This window comes from Camelus ferus, chromosome 10 (genome assembly GCF_009834535.1).
Source record: "Camelus ferus isolate YT-003-E chromosome 10, BCGSAC_Cfer_1.0, whole genome shotgun sequence".
NCBI classification, from domain to species: Eukaryota; Metazoa; Chordata; class Mammalia; order Artiodactyla; family Camelidae; genus Camelus; species Camelus ferus.
The window spans coordinates 40,661,630-40,679,840 of NC_045705.1; the positions used below are offsets into that span (position 1 = coordinate 40,661,630).

At 36.0% G+C, this 18,211-nt stretch overlaps 1 protein-coding gene across 9 annotated transcripts in view; it reads right to left on the reverse strand.

The window, feature by feature from the left end:
• Positions 1-18,211, reverse strand: part of DLG2 (discs large MAGUK scaffold protein 2) — a 1,704,777-nt gene that overhangs the window by 1,489,641 nt on the left and 196,925 nt on the right. For all 9 annotated transcript variants that reach the window (XM_032488772.1, XM_032488771.1, XM_032488766.1 and 6 more), the window contains one exon: positions 13,177-13,322. In XM_032488772.1, the coding sequence (XP_032344663.1) occupies positions 13,177-13,322 (146 nt within the window). The remainder of the gene's footprint in view (positions 1-13,176; positions 13,323-18,211) is intronic.

Below are 18,211 nucleotides of genomic sequence, written 5' to 3' on the forward strand. Positions count from 1 at the left end.
GAGATTCTATGAAAGACTGAATTAGATCAGTGGCATTGTGAATGGAGAGGAAGGTGAAACTTAGAGAAATTTCAAAGTGATTAAAATTAGTGGATTTTTACAGTTAAATATCTTCACACCATCTCAATAATACGACCTTTTAAGGTCCAGTGTTTCTAGTAAGTATGAATGTGACCCACTTTCATTACATTTGAATATTAGGTAGAAACTTAAATATTCTCACTATTTTGGCTCATATTATTGGAAGGTTAGCTAGAATGCTCCAAAGAAAATTATTACTGTAAATTATTCACAGATAAATGCTAAACTAACATTCTGCCTCTGCAAAGTAACCACCAGCTCCATAAGTTACTCAGAGGTTTCCCTAGGTAATTAATTTTGCCATTAGCATTTTCCCTTCTTTTACAAGTTAGTTTGACTGCATTTTCTAAATATAACATAATTTTGTTCTTTATAAATCAAGTTATTACCCATGAGAAATGATTCTTGTAAGGCAAAAACCATTATTCAGTATCCTCAAGAAAGGAAATGTGTAGTTCTCCAGGTACTCAGCCGAGTATTTCCTAATGGGACAGACACCCAGTTGGTCTTCCCACCACCAGCTTCTCTCTTCTCCTATCTATCATGCATGATGCTGCCGGCTTAATCTTCCTCAGCATAGCTGTCAATGCCACTTCCTTGCACAAAAACCTTCTATGGCTCACAACTGCCTGAGAAGAAAGTCTAAACTCTATAGTATTGTAATTAAAGCTGTCTCTCAGCTAAAATCACCTTGCCAGTCTTATTCCCAGCTGTCCTGTCTGCTGACCCTGACTACTCACTACCCATAAAGCCTTTCCCATTTCTTCCTAGGAAGAGGCATGGGATGTCAGGCACGTGTTTATTAATCCCCATGACACCACATTTTACTGTATGACTTTGACCAAGTTACTTAACTTTTCTGAAGCGTAGTTTCATCTTCTACAAATTAGAAATAATAATATCTACTTACTACCTCAAATCCTATTTAAAACAAGGTGAGCAATCAATCAATAAAATACTTACCTTGCTGGATTGCTATAGAGATTAAGAGATAATACATTAAAAGTGCCTGGCCCAGACTTCATTTATAAGTAAAAGGTTTTATTACTCTTCCAAGCTTTTGCTCATTTTTCTGTACCTGAAATACCTGTCTCTTCAACCAAAGTCTTAAGCAGCACACAAAGCCAGTTGCTAAAGCCACCTAGCCATGAAACCATCTCCAATATCCCAGTGAAAACTGCCCCTTCTCTCCTGTAGTATGTTAGGGGAATTCTTAGCTTGAAGTCAAACTCCTAACTCCATCACTTTCTAACAATATGAGCCTGAACAAATTGCCTGTCCACAGCTTCCTCATTTCTAATATGGATAGTAACATCAATTCTACCTGGCTCACTAAGCCATTACAAGAATCAACCAAAATAAGTGATATTTTTAAACATGTAATGCTGTATCCATATGAGACACTGCTACTCCTACTAAAGTATAAGATCAAATAAAGAACCTTGGTCTTCCTCATCTTTGTAATTGATATAAAGAAAGATAGCAAGTCCAAGGAGAAAGTAACTAGTATCCGTATCAGGAACTAGAAGATTGGAAGAAAGGAGGAACTAACTGAAAGGGGAAAGTCAAAGAAAGCTGCTGCAGACCTGAAGCTGTGCAAGAAGGTGTTCCTGAAGTTCACTTGTACAAACCAGCTGTGTGCAGAGGTAGGTGGAAGCTAAAAGACACTACACGAAGATGAATACACATAGCAGATATTCTGTAAGTGATAGGAAAGGGAAGGGAAGGAGGAAAAGGGGAGGGAAGAAAGAGAGGGAAGTGAAGGGGATCAGAAGGGAAGACAGTTTCATCTTTCCTTATAAGGGCTTATTTCTGTGCCTCTTACCAGACTGGTATAATAAACAAAACAAAACAAAACAATAAAATAGTATTTAAAGTTTATGTCTGAGATCACTCACTTCTCCTTTAATGTTCCCTTTCCCCGACTTTGCCTCTTCTGTCTACTTCACATCTCTCCCAACCCATTTATCATCATTTATTTCCCCCAACCCTGCCACCATTACCCAAGTTCCCCACGACAAATAAGTACTCTTTTTTCACCCACTCTCTCAAATAGACAAATAAATAAACCAAACAAAAACAAACAAAAACTACTGCTCTTATCTAAATGCCAATCTGGAGTTCTGACAAGCTCACACAAGAGCCCACTAACAGAGGTATTATCTCACAGCAGGTATGCACATTTTAACAGAAATTACTGTTACTGTCTTTCTCCTCTTCAGTCTCACCAAAATATCCATGAAAAGGATTCCAAGTAACAGCAATGGGCATATGAGAAGATATTTGCACGTCATATAGTAATGATGATGAGATTATCTCATATTCACATAATGCTTCTGCCTTGCAAAATGCTTTCTCGTCTGTTATTTGATCTGAATCCCCAGGGACAAGTGATGAACTAGGGAAATAAAATATTTACCATACATTTTAATATAATGCAGTTTACAGAATGCAGTTTTCAAAGCTTTCTTATATACAGCCTTTCATTTGCTTCTCCCCAACATGTAGGGTTTTTCCTTCCTTTCACTGATGAAGTGAGACTCAGAGATGTGAAAGGACTTTCCATAAGAACACATCAAAATAGCTGCTATTTATGGAGTATATACTAGGTTCAGGAACTGTTCTAAGTACTTTACATGCCTTATGTATTATTCATTCTTCACAACAATCTTATGAGATAAACATCGTTATTATTTTAACATTCTACAGATACAGGAATTGACGTTCATGGAGGTTAAGTAATTTGGCCATGGTCACAGAACAAGTGGCAAAACCAAAATTAAAACACAGAGTTCTCAGATGACTCAGTTTTTGTTATGCCAAGCTGCCTCCTTGCCGACCCAATGCTGTTACTGCAACAGGGTTTAATAACTGTTCAGTAATACAAAAATGCTTTCTTTCTGTTACCAAGTTAGAATTGCAGGCTTCAACTCAGCAATTCAAGTTCTGTGGGAAAAAACAGGCTAATATATATAAATTCTTAAAGCAGAAGTGAGGAGGATGCTATGTCCACTTCTTTCACCAAAGAATGAAAGATTGTCAAGCCGAAAACTCATTATTACTGGAAGCTAAAATCAGTTAACACAGTGTTAGCAGATAGGAGGGGAGCAATATGTGCCTCAGCATAGACCAGAATGGAAGAGAGAGAGAGGTCACTTATAGTACAGGAAAAAACACCTAAGAAACATAGAAATAAACAAAATCTAACCTCAAATTGTATAGTTATTTTTTAATGTTTAAGACAAGAATTTATTTGTTATAGTCCTAAACTAAAGGCCAAGTGAATTAATTTTCATCTTGTTCCAATACATCAGCTCAACACAGAATAGCTGTCATGACTCTGCTTCTGCCACCTTGTGACATCAACACCATATTACAGGTTAAATGCTTTAAAGGAGCAACAACAAAACCCTTTTGATTTACATTTTCTAAAAACCTTATATAAATCAGAGTTTAAGTTAAACAGAATTTTATCACATACATGCTGAAGAAGTGAGACGAAAGATCTCTCCCTCTAGGTACCTGAGATAAAATTTTAAGAACTAGTAGGTGAAGCTTATATTTAAAACAGTATCAGGCTGAATGCAAACAGGTAAATGACTCTTTTGAGACAAGAAAAGTCTAAAACCTTGACCTCTAGGTCTTTTCAAACTACATACCATTAAAATTATGTCAAATCTTTTACTTTGGAGACTCATCTGACTTTGTTTCATGGGAGAATCTGTCACTGGGAAGCACACTACAGGGATTTCATAGGATCCAAAACAAGGACTCCACTGTCCTTGCTATCACTTCAAAATACTCTACATACAGAGCCACAGTAAAGCAGCCTGTGGAAACTCATGATGAGTCAAGCCAATCCAGGCAAAAATAAAATATTTTTAATTTCTAAAAACAGAAGATTCTGTATGCCTTTTGGGAGGGTCAGACTAAGTCATTAATACGCTCAAAAATTTCCAATAGTTTCTCACAATCTTTCCAATAGCCTATAAGGTTGTATATAATCTGGCCTCCTATAACCTCTTGGACCTCACCTTCTTTTCTTCTTCCATCTGTTTCCTCAGCTGCAGCCCAACAGATATGCCCTATTATTCCCTGAATATATTAGGTGTGTTTCCACTATAGGACCTTCATACTAGCTATCTCTCCAACTGGAATGTTCTTTCTGCAGGTAAAAGCATGGACAATCCCTTCAAGTTTTTGCTCAGATATCACCTTGCCTTTGAGGCCTACACTGATCACTCTATTAAAAATTGTTATCCTTTGTAACCACCATTCCTAATGACTTTCAATCAGATTTTCTTTTCCCATAGCAGTCATCACATATTAATGTAGTATACTCTTTATTTAATTTTGATAATTACTTACTGTTTTTCCCCTCCACTAGAATATAATGTCTATGAAGGCAGAAATTTCTGTTTTGTTTGTTGATATATATCTAATATCTAACATATAACATATACCCAATAAATATCAGTAGAATAAATTAATAAATGCTATCCTTACTAAAAACTGAGGTTTGGTAAAACACCCAGAAAAGGATAATTTTCATAAACTATGACTACAAAAAATGGAATCAGACAAAGAGGAAGATAGCTTGAATAACAAGATCTTCAGTCAGAAGTCCTGGGGGAAATGTTGCTTTATAGGGCTGAAAATAGCAGGAAAGCCTGCTCTAGGACCCTCTCTGAAGGGACATATCATTCACCTTAAGCCCTGCCTATTGAATAATTACCTCCAACCCCACCCCCAAGAACTCTGATGTCACCAGAGTAGTCTCCTTGATAGATTATAGACAGAGGATTGAGCAGAGAAGCTGATAGTGTCACTTTCCTCTACCTTCAGAGCCTTCCCCTGGGTGTGTGTGACGGTGAGGAAAGGGGCAATAAAAAAAGAAGTTTTTCCTCCATCTCCTGCGGAATTGGTAATATGGAAAGTCCGTGTTATCACATAAGGGTCAGAGGGACAACCAATTAGAACAACATAAACTCATTCTAAAAATCTAAGTAATGGATAATTCCTGATCCAGCCAACTTCTTTCCCCTTTTAATAACACAAAGATTCTAAGGAAATCTGTACTCCAAGAAGTAACTCCTATTACAGAAATGGAAGTAGACCGAACCAGGAACAGTCATATTAGAAGACAGCTGGAGAAATACTGCCAAATAATCAGCTATGGAGTGTCAAACCAAGATTATTTTATGTACTGAGATACATACTATCTTGGGAGAATTTCACAGTGAGTTTTTCTTATTTATTTACTTTTCTTTTTTAAAACAAATCTTAGAAGAGATAATAGATCTGTTAAGAAGAGCCACAGGGGAAGCAATATGGATTAATACATGTAAAACATGTAGAACAGTGTCTGGTACATATATAGCAGAACATAGATGTTAGCTATTATTATCTGTAGTTCTAATCTCAATTCTTATAAGTAGTCTTTTACACAAATTTATACTGCGTAACAAATAGCTGGAAAGAAATATACCAAAATGTTACCAGTGGTTCCTTCACTATGAAGAATTCTATGACTGAGCTTTATCTTCTGACTTTCCCTACCTACATCATTGTACCCTACTCTCCAGTCAAACACAACTAGTTGTAATCTCCCACATATATCCCCTGCTTTACCATTTCTCTAACTTAACTCAGGCTGCTCTCTTTGCCTGGAACATCCTTTTTACTTATTTCTACACAGTCTATCCATTTTTCAAGGCAACAGCAATAGCAGACAAAAATGACTGAGTTCCTACTATGTACCAGGCACTATATTAAACACATTATATAGATAATTTCATATAATGAGTTCAAAGCCCTCTGATGTAGGTACAATTATTTTCCCTGCTATATTGATTAGGAACCTACAGTTTAGAATGTTTGAATAAATTATTCAAGGTCATACAGCTTGTGAGTGACAGGAGTAAGATATATGAACCCAGATATGTTTGACTACAAGGTTACTGCTTCAGTCACCATTCCCATGGATTCATCCTTAAAAGCCCAGACTCTCAACTGGAAAACAAGTTCCTTGAGGTCAGGGTCAATGGAAAAATATATTTTTAAAATTTTGATGTCTCTCAGTGAATGAATGTATCTAGCACAGATACACAGAGCCTAAAAGAAAACTGTAGCTTAGATGATAAATATTTAAATTTAAAAAAATTAATGGATGAGTGAGTCATTCTATCAGCTGTCACTTGGACTATGTACTTATTTTAAAAATACAGCTAGCTGTCACAGAAGATTCAAATAGTCCTGGCTAAAAAGGTGGAGCTAACTTTAGCATATTTGTTCTTAGGAAAAGTTGCTAGAAGCCAAAATAATATAACTAAACTTCTCAACAAGTAATTGATAAAATGAGAGAATTATTCTAGGTCCTGGGGTAAAGGCAATAAACAAAACAGAAAAAAACCTTTGCCCTCATGCAGCTAACATTTCACTGACAAGGAAAATGGACATTTAATTCTTGCAACAATTGCATTTTAGAGGAAGAAACTGAGATATAGTGGGATTAAATAATTTTCCCAAAGTCACACAGCCAGTGGGTGGTAGAGTTTGGATTCAAGTGCAAGTGGTCTGACTGTAGACGGCTTGCTCATAACAACTAGGCCACAATGCCCCTCTGATAAATGATGACAGTGATACGAACAAAAACAAAGCAAGGAATGATAACAGGGATGCTGGGCAGGTGGGAAGGGTATTTTAAATGGAATGGGGTAGGAATCACTTAGAAAATGACATTTAAGGCTTGAAAGAGGTTACTCTTCTACCCAAGCAGATATCTGGAGAAATAGCATTTAAGGCTATGGCCAAAGCAAGAGCAAAAAATCAAGACTCTATGTGTTTGAGGAGCAGTGAGGAGGCTAGAAAAGCTGGACAGGAATGAGTGAGGAGTAGAAGAGAAGGATTTAGACCTGAGAGGTATCTGGGGTCACAATTTGTAGGGCTCTGTAGGTCACATGAAGGAATTTAGCTCTCACTCTGAGTGGGAAGATACTGGGAGGTTCTGACAAAGAAGTTACACAGTCTGTCTTAGGTTCCACCAGAAATGCTAAAGACCTTACCTCTGTGAAGGATTCTAGATTGCATTTACACTGTTTGAAAATAGGGCAGTAGAAAATCAGCCACATAAAATTTTATTAAATATGATGACACAGTGTCTTTACTATATACTATAAAATTTCAATTTCATTTTTCCATCATTTTTGACTTATTCTACAGCAAAAATCTGAAAGTATAGAGACATTACCACAAAGCCAAAAATATCAAAGAACTACTGAGTTGAATTGTGAGGGAAGATGTGCATCATCTTTCATAAGTGTCTTTTAAAAGCAAAGGTTTCACAAGGTACAAACTTCCAGTTAGAAGATAAATAAGTACTGGTGATGTAATATACAACATGATGATTATAATTAACACTACTATATGGTATATTTGAAAGTTGTTAAAAGAATAAGTCTTAATAGTTCTCATCACAAGGAAACAGACATTTTTTATATATTTTTTTTCTTTTGGTAGTTAGGTGACCGATGTTAACTAATGTTACTGTAGTAATCATTGCATAATATAGGTAAGTGAAATCATTATGCTATACACCTTAAACTTACACGGTGCTGTATGGCAATTTTACCTCAATAAAACTGGGGGAGAAGCTTTTGTTACAACTTAGGCTTTATTTTATTTTCTCATATTCTTCAGAACCTGATTAAGGGATTTATAACTACTACCCTCTTCTCTTCATAGCAGATTTCCCTACAGCAAGTCAACCATTAAAATTCAAGTTGCAGGATATCTGCTACTACCAATGAAGCAAATCTTTCTGCATTTGTTGCAGATGGATAGAATGACTCATTAATAATGGGGTTTCCTTGCACATCCTTTTTACCCTAACCATATTATTTTGAGTTGCTGTTTTAGAGGTCTCCAGAACTGCCAGGGAGCATAACAGAAAACACAGACACTGTATTTTTGTTTTTAAATTCAAAAGCTATATAGTCCAGGTGTAAGACTAGAAATATTTACAAGAACATGCAGTCAAATGGAATATGTTTCTCCTTAATTATACATATACATGTTCCACCTCTTTCTGGCCAAAACAAAAACAAACAAACAAACCTCATGTTAAAGAGCAAGAGAAAAAGAGTAAAAGAAGAGAAAAAGAAAACTTTGATGAGAATCACTTCAACTCACATCCTTCTCCCAACCCTAAGCCATTAAAGAAGTTCCTTAGCATCAACAGGGCACAGGAGAATAAAGTGGAAACATGCTAAAGGAATATCTAGACAGAAGACCCTGAGCAGCTTCACAAGATCTTGTTGTACCTTAAGAAGAACAGGTAGTCGCCAAATGCTCATTTTGCTGCTAGTTATTACCAGTGTAGCCATGAGATACACAGATGGAGATTTAAAAAAAAAAAAAAGTGAAGAGGCTTTGTGGTTGGAATGAAGAGGAGGAGTAGATTGTGGAGTGGATCTTACAGCTAGAGACCAGGTGGAAACATGCATCTCAGCTGCAAATGCCAACATAAAGAAGTGATTAGAAAGGAAATATCCCAGTCGGGATTATCTCATACTGGATGCTGACAGATGACCATGATACTTCCTTGCATGTCTCTGCCACCAACATTATTCAGTCCATTAGTAGTCTTTCAGGCACTGTCCTTAACACAGTGATGTACAGTATTACACAGTGTCTGTGGTAGGAGATGCAGTGGCAGAATATACGCACTGGGGAGTTGCTCCCTCTGAGGGAAAAGGATGGTGGAGGAAAAGTGGGAAAGTGATTATGCAGAAAGCAGAAATGCCTTCAGAAAACCCAGAATTGACTAAGATTACATTTTCTGCCTCTTAGCAGATTCAAGACTTAATACTAAGATCATGTTGATTTACAGAAAAACGAAGTTAAAAATTCTGTACACTATTATAGTTCTTTATATTTTTATGTGCCAGGTACTATCCTAGACACTGAGTGTACAATGGTGCCCTCCCTTGGGGAGCCTTCTACTGGGGTGGCACCCACCTTCTTGGCATTAAAATATCAGTGACATCTTTCAGCTAGAATACTTTTGATGCCTACTTGTCTTCAAAATACCCAATCCAAAGGTTTTTTTTCCCCTAAAACATTCAATTTCATTCTTAACACTACCAGATTTTGTTTTTATCTTGTCAAAATACTTCAAGATATTGACTTGACTCTACTAAAAAAAAAAAAAAAAACCCACTTAGTAAAACACTAAGTTAAATCCTGAATCCATAAAATAAAGTCATTATTTCAACCACTATTCTTGACTTTTGCCTCATACTAGTAGACTGTGGTTGTCAGAGGATACCTCTTTCTGTATTTTCCTGCATTATTAAAGATTTTTAAATGCTATGGGTCTTAATAGCACCTTTTTAAAAATAAATGTACTAGTGCATATATAACCCACCAGAAAGTAATATCCCAATGGCACATCCATTGTGTAAGTGTTTTTTGAAACCTCTGTTTCCAGAGCCAATGTACCAGCTACGTAAGAATAGCATTCTTATTGATTCACAGGATATTATCCTTGACTTCTCTTGTCAGCTTTGATCAAGGAAGGCATACTAATTTCTTCTTCACTCTAGTCTACATCACAGGGAGACCCAGCTAAGAGACTAGAAAATGAGAAGCATAATGAAATAGATAGAGTGTTATGGCCAGGCTGAAGTTGGGAACCAAGGATGCTTAAAAGGACTTCTTTCGGGCTTAACATTTATTTCTTGAGCCTGTTACATGACAAACACTCTTGTGGATGCTAAGGTATCAGACATAAGGGAGATTTATGATTGCTGCTCTTAAAGAATTTACATGTCTATCCCAGATGCTTTAAATAAACTCAGCTTGTTCAAAGGTGGGGATACAAAGTGAGAATTAAAAAACATAACAAGCATTTGCACTACACCCTCAGAATCTACCTAGGCTGTTGTTCCTTATTCTAAGCTTTTCTGTTTATAAACTGCATTTTTGTTCTGTTTGTCAATTACTGTTCTTCACTTAGACCATTTCAGCAACAACTTAATTTGGACTCACTTTCCAAACTTTGACTTTGGAAAGCTGACCCCCACAGGATAAGATCCTCAGATCCCAAATAAGAGATACTTTTCTTCTGTGCCCTGAGACAGACCAGCCCTGCCTCATTGCCTCACACAGCGCATTAAGGAAGCGCAACCAAACTTTCTTCAGAAGCATACTGATTGGAGTTACTGTGCATTCATGTTCTTATATTTTGAATATAACTGGCCAATATGCAAATCACCATAGACTGAGGACTTCCCAAAGGATTTTAAAATGCATAGAAGAGAGTTAAAAGAAGTCCTAAATGCAAGTCGAAAAACACACATTACATTAAGTACACTTGCCTACCCTCATTTTGACACTGAAAAATAAATATGTCTAATTCTCATGGGATTTTTTTTCTCATCATTCTTCCTTATATTGCTGGCATCTGTTCATAAACCAATTAAAAGTCCTGATATGGATTCAATCAAATAATCTTTTAGATAACCACTGAGTAAACAGCCTGAAGCTTTTTTTCTTTTTAAGTGAGTTTTCTAGCTGATATATTTGTTGAAAGAATGTTAATCATAAACCAAAGGCATTGTATGTATATATCAATTCATGAAAAATCTTTAAGAAAATCTACATATAGCAAGATGGTGTAAACTGAATCATGTGAATATGCAAAAATGCCACACAAGTAGACAACAAAGAGACATACAACAGAAAAATAAGACAAGAATATGAATAAATTCACAAAAGAGTGGATTAAAATACCCAACAAGTATATAAAACAATGCTCAAATTCACTAACAGTCTAGGAACTGGAAACTAAGTTAAAAATGAAGTGTCATTAAGCTTATTAAACTGGAAGAATTAAGAAGAGCAGCAACACCTGTTGCTGGAATGGATGTGAGGTAAAATTGTACAGACATACACTGTCAGTAGAAATGTGAAAGGTGAAATCAGTCTGGCAACTCTTTTTTAAATTAAAAATATGTATCCCCTTAGAGCCAATAATACCATCCTATAGATGTAAAAAGCATCAGTAAGTTCTGGGAATCTATCCTATACATATAAAAAGCACTGGTAAGTTCAAATGTACATGTAATCATCTGATTGCAGGATTAATCACTGCAGCATTAATCCAGAAAACTGGAAACAATAAATTCCCATTGAGAGGAGAATGACTGAATTATTTGTGATAGACTCACACTACGAAATTATGCAACCATGAGAAGAATGAATTAAAGCCATACCAGACAACTTGAAGAAACATTCCTATAATATAATATGAACATCTTTTGAGAAACAATTACTGTGCAAAATTCTGTGTGTATATGTATGTGCATGCTCCAGTGTGGAGATTATACACATATGTCCATCTGTCATATACATGTATATAATTTACATATGAATACATATTACATAAGTGTAGAAGCATTAAACACATTAAGTTCTTAGCACGGGTTATCCTGTATGTGGGGAGGGTAGATGTAATACAGCAAGGGAAGTGAGTAAAAGAGGAGACACGCAAAAATTAAAGTTTTTTTAAAAAACCAAAGAACTTCATTTAGAATAAAAAGTATACATTTGATCACTTATACACAATTAGGTATATGTGTGGGACTATGCATCTAGAAATTTACTAAACATATTTTTTTAAATTCAAAAAGAACAATTATCAAAGCAACAGAGACTATGAAAACACAGGAGAATCGTTAACTAATCCTGGAATGGGGAAGCACAAAGCAAAGGAAAAAGAATAAAGAAAAAAAGGTAAATTTTATCACATAAAAATTTAAAATATTCTGAAAGTCAAAAACAATTAATAAATTAATGCTACTAATGGTATAGCTAGATATGCCTTTTCAAACACTGCTGGTAGCATCTTTCTGCAAAGCACTTTGACAATTTGTAATAAGAGTCTTAAAATTGTCAACATCCTTGGACTCAGTAGTTTCATTTATAAAATCAACTTTAATGAAATAATTGTAAAAATCACAAGAGTTTATATATACATGGGTGTCCATTACAGCATTGAAAACTGGAGTTAGCCTCAATTTGGAAAGAAGAACTGCTTAAGTAAGTTCCAAATGGTAGAATATTAAATAGCCATTAAAATATTTTTTAAATATTTAATGACATGATATGGATAAATACTATTAGTATAGCATTAAATTTAAAAGTCATAAGAACACCCTTCATGATGTTGTTCCAATTTTATGTACATATATTTGTACAGAAAAAAGACTTTAAAAAGTTCAAATAATTACTTCTAGGGATTGAAATTAAGATTTTAAAGCTTTTAAAAATTTTATAAACTTCACATAGTTGGTATCTATGAATTAACACATTATTGTCATTATTAAGTTTTTCTTCAAGTAACTAATGTGATCATTAGACTCAGTCTTACCCAATTTTCAAATCAATTCTGAACAGGATGGAAAGTATATCACAGGCCTCAATCTTAACAATCCAAAGATTGAGCAATTAAACTGCCACTGATTACCTCTAGAATTCCATGTAGCTCTGAAATCAGCTACACAAGACACAACCTTGACAGATTGTGTGTGTGTGCTGCATGCATGTGCACTACTACTTGACTTCAAAGTATTGAGTGCCATTTTAAAATATCATTAATCAGCCCCTTCCTTCATATTAACCCTCACTTATGAATGAGACATACCTCAACTTGGTATACCAACTTAGACATATCTTACTCTTTGGTAACTGTTAATTCCAACAGCAGTTTCCAAACTGATCCTATAACCCTATCTGTAAAAAACCATTTCAGCATACATACAACTCTAATAGCTGTATATTTATTTTTTAAATATAAATGTATTATTGTTAATATGGTATATGCTATAAATTACCTAAATGTAAATATTATATACAGCATGGCATAACTACATTTCTATTATTATTACTACCATTTGTTGATAATGATTACTACTACTGATGATGATTACAATTACTGCTACCACAACTACTTCCTCTTTACTGGTATAAATAGTTTTGGTATTTTCTAGTGTAAATAAATACCTAGTACTTTCAGAAATGTCAATAACATACCTCTGCAGACTTCTGAAGGTTATCATGGCACGGAGCGAGAAGGGATGTCTTCTCCCATCTCTGTGCAACTTCATTGGCTTCTTCTATCTTCTGCTCACAACTTTTTTGAGAATTTAGCAATGTCACTTCATAAAATTCTTGAATATCTGTAAAGAAAATGCAAGGGAAAAATCAAAATGTCATGTACCACCTCAAAAATAGCTTCTGCATGTATGTGTACATGGAAATTTTTTTCTGATTAAAAGAACTACATAAATAAGTATCCAAAGGAAAATAAAATAGAGGAAATCCTTAAAATTGCATTTTTACCTACATGAGAATTCTTACAGCAATTTTATTCATCATTGCAAAAACTGGAAGCAACCAAATGTTCTTCAATTAGTCAATGGATAAACAAACTATACTAAATTCATATAATGGAATACTATTTGGCAGTAAGAAGGGATGCGTTATCAAGCCATGCAAAAAGATGGGTGAATCTTAAATGCATATAGCTAAGTTTAAAAAAGCCGATCATGTAGCTAGGCTATATACTCTATGATTCCATTTATATAATATTTGGAAAAAGCTAAACTAAAGAGACAATAAAATGATCAGTGACTGCTAGAGTTTCTGGGAGAGGGAAGGAGGATTGAATAAGTAAAGCACAGGGTGATGAAAATATTCTGCAATGATTCTGTAATGGGGAACCTAACATGAAGCATTTGTCAAAACCCATAGAATTTTACAGCACAAAGAATAAACCTTAATGAATGCAAATTTTTAAAAAAATCACTTAGGAGGTCGGGGAATCCCAAGATGAAAAGCAGACTATGACAAAAGCAGCTTTTATACATATTAAAAATGAATGAAATAACCTCACTGATGGCAGTAGGAGAAAAAGGTGATGACCTGAAAATGAGTAGGGACTGTAAAAATAAAGACAAAGAAACATCCTACTCTATACTCTAGTTGGTATATTTGTTTCCCATGGAGTATAAATCAACAATTTTGAAATCACTGTACATATATAACTAGAACTGAATAATTAAGTAACTGAACAATGGATAGTGCGAGCCAGGTTTCTCATTAAATACACTCTTACACATATGCACCAGGAAACAAATCAAAATTATTCATAGCAACACAGACCATAGGAGCAAAAAATTAGAAACAATCCAATATCCATCAAAAGGAAAATGGATAAATGTGGTACATTATCAAAATGGAATTTATGTAGCAGTGAAAATGAATAAACTACAGCATCATGAAATAACATGAATAAATCCTAGAAACATAATGGTGAGTAAAAAAGGCAAATCTCAATATAAAAATATTTTTGTAAAGTTCAAAAACATGTAAAACTGAATTATATATTTTTAGGCATTCATACAAACATGTTTTAAAAAATTAAACCAAAACGAAGAAATGCATAAAAAGTTAAAATTACCTCAGTGGAAGGGGTGGGCAAGAAAATGGGATAAAGGGGGAACATACAGGTAGATGCAAATTAATGGTAATATTCTACTTCTAGATATGGAGGCATTCAGAAGTGCTTATTTTATTATTACCCTACATATATTACATATAAATTACATATATTGTTTTATATGTATTAAATATTATATTTTTATATAATGAAGAAAATTTTTGGTTCAAAATATTAAGATTTACTTTAAAAATTTATAAATCCTCAAACTTTATGCACAGCTTCAATTTTATTCTGCCACTAGCCATAAAGTAGCTGTGACTTCATGTTTGGAAAATGTGTAAGAACAGGAGGCAAAAACCATACAGGTATAAATTCACATAAATCATTTCCATATTTTTGAATATAGCAAGGGTTAGTAGGTTATTGACTGGGCTGACAAACGTCACAGGAACAAGGAATAAAAAACATAAAATCCAAAAAATAATATACATTTACATTATCTGGTCTCAAGTATTAATTAAAAAAAAAACTTTCATAAAGATTTCCTCAGCTACATTTTCTCTAAAGAATAATGACTTGTAGAGAAGGGCCCAGATTGAAGGACACTTGTAGCTCACCCTCTCCCATGAATACACTAAGAGTGACATCCATGGATCCACCCATCCACTCAGAACACCTGCTGAACTTTGACAGAACATCGCCTTTTTCAAAAGACAAAATTCACCACAAATCTGGTAGGAGAAAAGGAAAAAAGAAAGATGAAAAAGGCAATTCGTGCAGGACCAGTCCCATGGGGAGGGAGTGGCAAAGGAGGAATAGCAGTCCTACACTGGGTCTCCCCCCTCTCCAACGGAGAGGTCAGCAGGATGGAGGGGGAACCTCCAAGGCTTGGATCTATATGGAATAGCCCCTGACTGACAGAACTAAGTTAAATGGGCATAAAGGGTCCCCGCAACCCCCAGCCCTAGACGCGAACCGGCAGAGGTGGGATAGGACAGACTACCCGAGCAGGGGTGGAGGACTCGGGCTGACTGTACAGAGGCAACCTCAGGGGGCAGTGTGCTGTGTGGCTGGGAGGGTATACAGATCAGAACAGCCTGGGTCCCCTATAAAATACAAAAAAAAAAAAAAAAAAAAAAAAAAAACCCCAAAAACAAAGCAACACTGCTGGTGTGCCCTGAGGGGAGGGGCGCCATAGCCTTTATCTCCTCACACCCATGGCACCATTACTGGCCCGTTCTCCGGGGAAGAGAAGCAGGGCTCAGCCACAGCTACCATATTCCTCAGTGCACCGCTCCCAGGTGGAGGTGGTATAGAAACCTGAAACTGTACCCAGGGGCTCCTCAACCCATAGGTGGGACTAAGATTTGCTTACAGCCCCAGGCAGTGGGGAACAATCTGTCCCAGAGCCTCTGTGAACTTGCACCTCTAAGACAAACGAACAAGGAGCGGAGTTCTGGCATACAGCAGGGTGAGGGCTGGTACAGCCATTTTCTGTGAGCCCCCCTACCAAGTATGGACCCAACACGGCATGGCGAGCGACACTGAACCAGAAGCAACCCACCCACCTACCATGCAGGAGCTTGGCGCCAGGACTCAGCGTTGTTAGGGGGAGCGACCCACCCGCCTACTGCACGGAGCTCCAACATGGCCTTGGGAGAGAGCGCAACCCGCCCACCTACCACACACGCACATGGTGAGGGAATGCAGCATTGGGAGGGGGCACGACCTGCCCACCTACCTTGCACAAGGGCAGCACTAGGAAGCAGCATTTGGAGGGGGTGTGACCTGCCACCCTACCGGCACCGGGAACAGCACAGAGCAGGTGCGTGAGCAGAGGGCTTCTGGAACCAGCGAGTGGAGTTCATGCAGCAGGGTGAGGGCAGGAGCAGCGACAACCACAGAACAAAAAGGAGGCCCTGCCTCAACAGCCAGGGCAGGCTCTGGCTGCCACAACACCTGCCACACCCCCAACCAAAGGGATAACACACAAAAGGCACAGAAGGAAGACTCGGCAACCACCCATACTTGAGAGACCTCTCGACAAAATTATTAAGCGCACACAGTCTCCACAGAAAGACAACCATCTTTTTTTTTTCTTTTTCTTTTTTTCTTCTTTAATGTTTAATTTTTTTCATTTTTAATTTGTAATTCCTTTAATTTTTTCTTTCAGATTTCTTTATCAATTTTTTAAATGTCTCAGTGTAATTTTTATTTCTCTTTGTTTTGTTCTTCTGTTATCAAACACTATTTTCAAATCTTTTTTTTTCCTTTAAATTTTTTTAAAAATTGGTCTAAACTTGATTTTTATTTCTCTTTATTTTTTTCATCTGTTATTGATTATACTCTGTTTTCAAATCTTTTTTCTTCTTTTAATTTTTTTTTTTTTTTAGTTTTATTTCTGCATCTGCTTTAGATAAATAAATAAACCCCTTCAGGACCACAGTAGATAACTGATACTCCATAATCCACAGTGCCAGAGAGATATAAGTAAAATGAAGGAGAGGAACCACTCCCAATTAAAAGAACAAGAGAAATCTCCTGAAAGAACAACCAATGAAATAGACCTTGATAGTCTACTAGATCATGATTTCAAAAAAGGAGTCATCAAAGTACTGAAGGAACTAAAGGAGACTGTGAACAGAGACAGAGAATATGTCAAAAAGGAAATTGAAACTTTAAAGAGGAGCCAATTAAAATTGGAAAACTCATTTGCTGAAATAAGAGCTGAGAGCTAAAGGCTGTAAAAAGTAGGTTAGATAATGCAGAGGAACAAGTAAGTGACTTAGAAGACAGGACAACAGAAATCACCCAATCAGAAGAGCTGAGAAGAAAACAAATAAAAACCAATGAAAACAATATAAGGGACCATGCCAACCTACACATAATAGGAGTCCCAGAAGGAGAAGAAAGAGCAAAGGGGATTGAAAAGATATTTGAAGAAATCGTGACTGAAAGCTTCCCAAACCTAAAGAAGGAATCAGATATCCAAGTACAGGAAGGACAGAGGGTACCAACAAGAAAAACTCAAACAGACCCACACCAAGACATTATAATCAGGAATGGCCAGGGTTAAGGATTAAAAAAAATGATTCTAAAGGCAGCAAGAGAAAAACAAAGAATTAGTTAAAGGGAACCCCCATAAGGCTTTCAGCTAATTTCTCTACACAAACACTGCAGGCAAGAAGGGAGTGGCAAGATATATTCAAAGTCCTGAATGAGAAAAAGATGCAGCCTAGGATACTTTACCCAGTAAGGCTATCCTTTAGAATAGAAGGAGAGATAAGAAACTTCACAGACAAGCAAAAAGTCAAAGAATTTAGCAACACTAAATCTATGCTAAAAGAACTACTGAAAGATCTACTCTAAATAGAAAATAAACAGGATGATACAGAAAGGAGAAAACCATAATTGGAAAGGTGATAACTACAATGAATTACAACAGAATAAACATGAAATTGTAAAAGAGGCCATCTAAATCATTAAGGGTGGCAGAGGGGAACAAGAAAATATAGTTTTGGGGTTTTTTTTTTCCTCTGTTTTCAGTACAATGGGTTTGAGCTTATATTACTGTCAGTTTCAACAAACAGATACAGTAATGGGTTAATATACATAAAAACCAGG